This window comes from Thunnus thynnus, chromosome 19 (genome assembly GCF_963924715.1).
Source record: "Thunnus thynnus chromosome 19, fThuThy2.1, whole genome shotgun sequence".
In the NCBI taxonomy this organism is placed as follows: Eukaryota; Metazoa; Chordata; class Actinopteri; order Scombriformes; family Scombridae; genus Thunnus; species Thunnus thynnus.
Window position 1 is genome coordinate 6,232,381 of NC_089535.1, and position 7,385 is coordinate 6,239,765.

A 7,385-nucleotide genomic window follows, 5' to 3' on the forward strand; every position below is an offset into this window, starting at 1 on the left:
AGTTCAAAGTTCAAATTTTCATTTAAAGAAATTTCTAAGGCCAAAGACATTTTTTTATATCTTTTGAAAGTGCTGAGAAATCAGTTCATGTTTGTTTGTCCTCATGTCTATATTATCATAAGTCATTGAACTCCTTCCTGCCTCAGCCAAGAAGCTGTAGCTCGTCTGCAGATGGTTCAAAAGGTGGCAGCTCATCTTCAAAACAAAGACAAAGCAGGGACCACATGACTTAAGTTGTAGTCTCACCCAGTGTAGTTTTGGATTCAATAAAAACTTTGAGGTAACACCTGACTATTTTGTGGTATTACTTCAGGAAATAATGATTTTCCTTAGCAACAGCAACAACACTTCTTCCGACCAAAAAGTCTACGCTTTTTAAAAAACTCTCTCTACAGTTTCTCAATTATGGCAAACAGCCTGAGTAAATGATACAGAGAGCATGTCCTACAACAGCATCTCCCATTTACTGTCTTACAGGTATAAGAAACTACACAAGTGAAGTTCCTGATTAGCTAAATTTTCTGAAATTTTATGTCCTTAAAGTGTAGTCAGCTAAGCAGTGTCTAATGGATGTTTGCAGAACTTGGCTTATAAGGATTTGGGTGGTGATTTTCTATTTTTTTCTAATTGTCAACCAATTTTATGTGCAGAGCCAAACAAACAATGAGCTCATCTACTAAGTATGTGTGCCTGATATGTCGTATTCCTCTGTGCCGTAGACCTCCATTGTTGTCCAAAAATAATTAAAAACACATCAATGAGTCACTCCACTCCACTGGATGACAAGGTCTTTCATTATGAAGAGTTTGGTCACATTGGTTTCTTTAGAAGCGGCTCCAAAGACTTATAACAGCAATCAAGTTTTTAATCTCTGGAGAGTAGTTCTGTGTTAGGCAGACGCCACTGAGCATGTGCGGGAAGGCGGGTCTGTTTACAAAGGTTCACTAGCTTGTTGTGCCACATATCACAACCTCTTTACTTTGTATTACATTGTTAATTTCTCAGAGAACATCAATATAAAGGCCTGGCCTATTAAATCATTGTTGGTTTGACTCTGCACTTGAGAATTGTTGACAATAAGAAACATACAAAATCGCAGCCTTATCCTTTAAAATGAAGAAAGATGAGCATTTGCTTTCTTTGCCCATGAACTCGCCCAATTCAACTTAAAAAAAAAAATTCTCTCTTATATTTCCTCTTAACTGGTGTTTTGCTGTGAATTCTATTTTGTTGCTTTCATTGTAAAATACTTAATCTTTACTCTCTTCCTTGATTTTTTTGTTTAACTCAGGTTAAATAACGATTAATCTACCTTGTGGTAAAATTGGACAACAGCATGGTTACATTTGACTTTCAGAAATTACAACGTAATGAATTAATTAATTCTTAAATCAATGTCAGCTGTGCACCATTTCTAAATTTTGAGTGCAAAAACTAATAAATTAAACTGAAATTGTTGATATAATGTACTAAATGATTCACTTTGCTATGGTTATTATTTACTGTTTACTATTAGGTCTGTCGTGTTAATTTCTGAATTCCATGAATTTTCAAAAGTGACACCATCAAATGAGAAAAATGGACTTGGTCCCTTCATTTTTAACACAAGTGACTGTCATGCCCTCTTGGGGAGTAGTATATGTATATGTAATTAAACTAGTAGTTTAACTACATTTTGCAGTAGCTTGCTGGTAGTTCAACTACATTCATATTTGCAGTGACTCAAGTAATTAAATTACTCTTGCCATTTTGTGTAGTTAACTACTGAAACTACAAACAGTTTTGGACCATAAAAGGAAAGGAATGATTATTTATTTATTTACCTTTGATCAGCCTGCCCCCCTTTTCCTGCATCCTGACTGCTGTGAAGGCACACCCAGACAGCGTCACTGATTAGTCATAAGTATTGATTATTGGTATTTATTAATAGATGTTCAGAGAAGTTGTTGCATGCTATTTTAGTAGTTACCTGGCTAACTGAGTAATCCACCTGGACTCTGGTATCTGAAAGGCAGGTGTCTGACTGATAGACATTGTATACAAAAAAACAGCTGACATGCTTTGCTCTTTCCCATGAATACTGGGGTATTTATTTATTTATTTATTTGGATTATGTATGACCTGTGAACAAGTGTGCACTTTTGCAATAAACTCAATTGAGTGGCTTTTTTTTGCTGGCATGTGACTTTTTGTATTATATTTTGTTATAATTTCACATAACGTGTATTGTCAATTTAATATTTTTGTTTTACTACGTAGTTTGAACTATTTTTTATGAGTAGCTTTAGTTGACTAAACTAGATTTTTCACTGTCGGGTAGCTTTGCTGTATAGTTCTTCTTCTTGTGTGAAATTATTGGAAGCTTGCACAGCTTTCAAAGTAGCTTCCCAAACACTGCTGTCATGGTTCATTCAGTGCTGATAAATTAATTGCCAGATTGGATGTGTCTGCTGTGTGACGGAAAAGTGACATCAGACGAAAGGAATTCTGCTCTGCGTGAAGTCGGCTGCTGATTGGAGGGCGGGGGCGTTTCGGGCCCACTGGACTTTGGGCGGAAACAAACATTTTCACATTCACTGAGTGGTGATCCGCAGCAGAAAGACCCTGAGAACGACACGAGAAACAGCGACAGTATCTACGCGTGTGGACCATATTTGACACAGGTTTTCTCTCTCCTGTTTTTATGGCTTCATTTTTCGGCAGCAATATGTTTTCAGTTTTTCCAAAAACTTTGCTGTTGGTTCTGGTTTGTGCGCTCGCTGCCTCGGCTGCAGGAAGAAACGGTAAGAAAACTTCACTTTGTACTGAGTGTAGCATAAAGTGGATGTTTCACGCAGTAAACAGTTTTAAATTGCACTTTCATACGTATTTTATTACAAATGTTTTGTACATTCATAGATTATAGTAGAAAATGTATGATATAATTTACATATAATAGAGCTGAAAAGGTTAGTTGATTGATGATATTATCGTCAGAAAATTAATCAGCAGCTATTTTGATAATAAATTTATTGTCTCAGTCATTTTTCAAGCAAAAAAAAAAAGACAAAAAGACAAACATCGTATGTTTCCAGCTTCTCAGATTGAGGATTAGTTGCTTTTCTTTGTCACATATTATTGAAAATTGAATATCTTTGGGGTCTTTGAATTTATGACGTCACTGTGGGTCTGGAAAACTCTTATACCCCCTACATATACAGTGCTACAACTAACTATTATTTTCATTATTGCTTAATTTACGGATATCGATTCATTGTTTAGTCTGTGAAAGGCAAAAAAAATCTGAGAAAAAATGTCCCAGAGTCCAAATGTCTTGTTTTGTTCAACCAAAAGTCCCAAAAACAAAGTTTATAGACATATAAAACACATAAAAACTGAAAAACTTCTCATTTTGAGAAGCTGGAACCAGAAGATTTTTTCACTATTTTGTATCAAAACAGTTTATTACTTTTTTATTTTACTCTTGATTGACTTATCGATTTAGGGCTGCAACTAATGTATATTAAATAATTAATAATCAATGAATCATTAGGTGTATAACCTGTTGAAAAATAGTAAAAAATGTCCATCATAAATCTCCATGGCCCAGATTGACGTATTCAAATTGCTTGTTTTGTCAGATATTTAGATAAGATATACAATCTATTATAATAGAAGAATCTGAAAAATAAAAAACTGCAAATATTCACAATCTCGAACAAAACAAGAAAAATGCTTTTAAAGATTATAAAATTAGTTATTTTATTATTTTTCTGTCAATCAACATAGTGGTTAATTGACTTAACTGTTTCATCTCTAAATCGATGAGTTAGTTATTTGTTTCAGCTCTATAATATAAATCATTATATGAATAAAAACACAAATCATTTATTCCTGTGTCTTGGATCCTACTGACTCATTTTCTTTTCTCTGTGCAGGCAGCGGGTATGGGAGGACCTTTGTCGTTTTTCCCAGTACCGTCACAGATGAACCAATAGACCTGACTGAATTTTATTCAGATGATGATGTTGCTGAATTCAATAAGTCTACAAGTGTTCGGGCTCGTAATGTAACCTCTATCAGGAGGCAAGAAATCTCAGAGCAGGCGCTGCTGTTTCTCAAAGGCTCTGTGTCCACTGTCCTCATACCGTCCTTCTACACGCTGGTCTGCCTCATCAGCGTGCCAATCAACATCTGTGCAGTGCTAGCCTTCGCTTGGAGCATCCGGCCCAAGAAACCAGCAGCGATCTATATGCTAAACCTGGCCTGCGCTGACTTGCTCTTTGCCTTGCTGCTCCCCTTCAAGATCTCCTACCACTTTGGCGGCAACAACTGGATATTCGGCCCGGTCATGTGCCGCGTGGTCACTGCAGCTTTTTACTGGAACATGTATTGCTCTGTTCTGCTCATAACTTGCATCAGTGTGGACCGGCTTCTTGCTGTAGTCTACCCCATTGACTCCCTGGCTTGGAGGAAGCCCCAGAACTCAGTCATAGCCTGTGTCACCATGTGGATATTATCCTTCGCTGGCTCAGTGCCCCTCGTGCTTTCCGACCAGACTTTTTACCTGAGAGAGTTGAACATCACCACCTGCCATGATGTCCAGCAACCACATGAGCTAATCTGGAATTACAAGATCTACTTCGTCACTCTCTGCTGCATCCTCTTCTTCCTGCCTCTGCTCATCACAGTGGTGTCCTACGCTCGGGTGATCTGGTCGCTGACCGTAGTCCCACGTGGGGTTCCAGGACGCTCACGCAGACGGACGAGAGCAGTGGTGATGGCTTTAACGGTGCTGGTGATGTTTGTGTTGTGTTTCACGCCCACAAACTGCCTACTGCTAGCGCATTACCTGCAATTCAACGAGGGAATGGAAGAGAGCCGAGAGGCCCCTGATGGCTCCTACGCGGTCTATCTGGTTTTCCTGTGTTTGGGTAGTCTGAACTGCCTTCTGGATCCCCTGGTCTACTACTTTGGATCATCCCAATGCCAGAGACAACTGTCCAAGGTGCTGAGGTGTCAGAAGATTACAGAGGGCAGCAGCAGTCATTCATCATCTGGTTCATGCAGATCCAGTGCCAGAACTATTCTGAAATCCAGCCGCAGCGAAAGTTCAAAGACAAACACATCGACTACCAAAGTGGACTCTTTCCAAGCGAGCCTCAACAGCCAATACAAGAAACTACTGGTCTGATAGACTGTCACACTGAGCGAGAACGAATCAAAGTGACTCAGCTGACTTAACTGAAACAATAGAAATATTTTTATCATGAAGTTGAAGTAACAGCAAATAAAGAGCACAAAGCCTGTAGGGTCTAGCCTTTATGTTTTTCTGTCACGATTAGTATAAAGGGAGGATAGCTGAACCTATGATACCAACAGAAAGTGTTAAAAATGTAATTAAATGTTTAGACTGAGAAGTCTTGCTTTCATAGAACAAACTGTGAAATGACAGACATGCTCATTTGCGTGAATAATGAAGTTAAAAAAAATAGGGAAGGAAGTTTGAGATTAGATAAAAACAACTCAGCTGAACATTTGATACTATGAAATACTGTTATGTTTGCACTGTATATGTAAGAGCTTAAGAGTTTATAAGCTGCAAGTGAATATTGAAATGAATACAAGAACTTGGTATTTTGTCAATATTTTCCTGTATGTATGTATGTATGTATGTGTGTATGTGTGTGTATATATATATATGTATATTTACTGAAAAGCGTATTTTATTGCACTTATGTTTCACCTATGAAAAGCTTTCAGTTGTGTCTTACTTTGTAATTTCTTTAAATATACATCACTTTTAAAACAAAACAACCTTTTGTCTAAATATGTTTGAGTATCATTGTGATATTGAAAGACAACCAAGAAGCAACACTTATGTGATCAACAAACAGCCCTCCTTGGCATAGTTTGTTTTATGCTTCCCCCTGCTGGTGAGAAATATGCAGTACATCCTATATGTATACTCACTGAGCACTTTAGTAGGAACACCTGTGCAATTAAATGCAATCCAATACAACAGCTCTGACATAAATTCTACTTTTTTTTTTTACGAGGCTTATACATTTTCAGTTTTTGTTGACATTATGAGAAAGATGATACTTCTACTTTTTGTTTATTATTGATGTCATAGTGGATGGTGGTGGTGTACTGAAGCGCATTATATTGAGAATTGTTGCAAATATTTTGCCCCCCTCATGTATGTTAATGTGGTGGACACTTTTTACTCCACCACATTTATTTCACAGCTAGAGCTTCTTTTCACATGAACACTAAAATGTAAAACCGACCCAACAATGTATAACCTTGTTAAAATTTGCTCCATTTTGAAAGCAATAAAATGCTGCTTACAGGTTACTGCATCAGTAATAATGTTTCTAATATTCATAAGTCAGGCTGGATTACCAACCTGGCAGAGCAGCAACTGACCAGACCCCCAGGTGGCCCCAAAAGCCCCCATGTTATTTTAGTCTTTGATTTGACTCAAATAATTTGATTTGATTAATTGCATATTTGTTTATAGAAATCTTCAAAGAAATTTGCACCACCGAATATCAACTCTGACAGGTCCTCCATCCTCTGTATTTCTCATTTATGCAGAAATACAGAAAATTCTAAGGAATTGTATTACGTGTACAAATTGAAGACATCCAATACCATTGTTACCCTCCCCAGGAGTGGTCGAACAACAAAAATCACACCAAGAGCAGGCGTGTAAAATACTGGGAGGCCACAACGGACCCCAGGGTAAAGTCTAGGAAACTAAAGGCCTCTCTTGCAGTGGCTACAGTCAATGTTCACGAGTCCACCATCAGGAGAACATTGAACATTAATGGTGAGCATGGCAGAATTGCAAGGAAAAAAGCCACTTCTCTCCAAAATGAACATTGCTGCCATCTACGGTTTGCTCAAGACCATGTGGATAAGCCACAAGTTGATTGGAAAAATATTCTGTGGATGGATGAGACCAAAATCAAACTTTTCTGCTTAAATGAGAAGCATTATGTTTGATGAGCAACACTAAAAGCAAGGGTTCATATACTTTTGGCTCCCACAAATATGTAAGATTGCATATTTTTCTTCAATAAATAAACAAAAAAGTTAATTTTTTTGTCTCATTTGTTTAATTGGGTTCACTTTATCTAGTTTTGGGACTTATGTAAATATCTGATCATGTTATAGGTCATATTTATGCAGAAATACAGAAAATTCTAAAGGATTCACAAACTTTCAAGCAGCACTGTATATGGATGTAGGAATGTAAGAAGGGGGAGATGTATTGATATAAAAAGAAAAGCCAAGAGAGACTCAGGGTCTCTTTTTGGGCTTCCCTTTTGGGTTCGTCACTTGAGGTCCTTTTGCAAGTTTGCCTGTTTTGCATCTTTAAGTTTTTATTCACGCTT

At 37.4% G+C, this 7,385-nt stretch overlaps 1 protein-coding gene across 1 annotated transcript; it reads left to right on the forward strand.

The window, feature by feature from the left end:
- The first annotated feature begins 2,553 nt into the window (after window positions 1–2,553).
- On the forward strand, window positions 2,554–7,087 carry LOC137170735 (proteinase-activated receptor 1-like). The gene is made up of 2 exons (XM_067574290.1): window positions 2,554–2,783; window positions 3,918–7,087. Exons 1-2 carry the CDS (start codon window positions 2,684–2,686, stop codon window positions 5,171–5,173), a joined length of 1,356 nt encoding a protein of 451 aa, XP_067430391.1. The 5' UTR covers window positions 2,554–2,683; the 3' UTR covers window positions 5,174–7,087.
- Window positions 7,088–7,385: the final 298 nt, after the last annotated feature.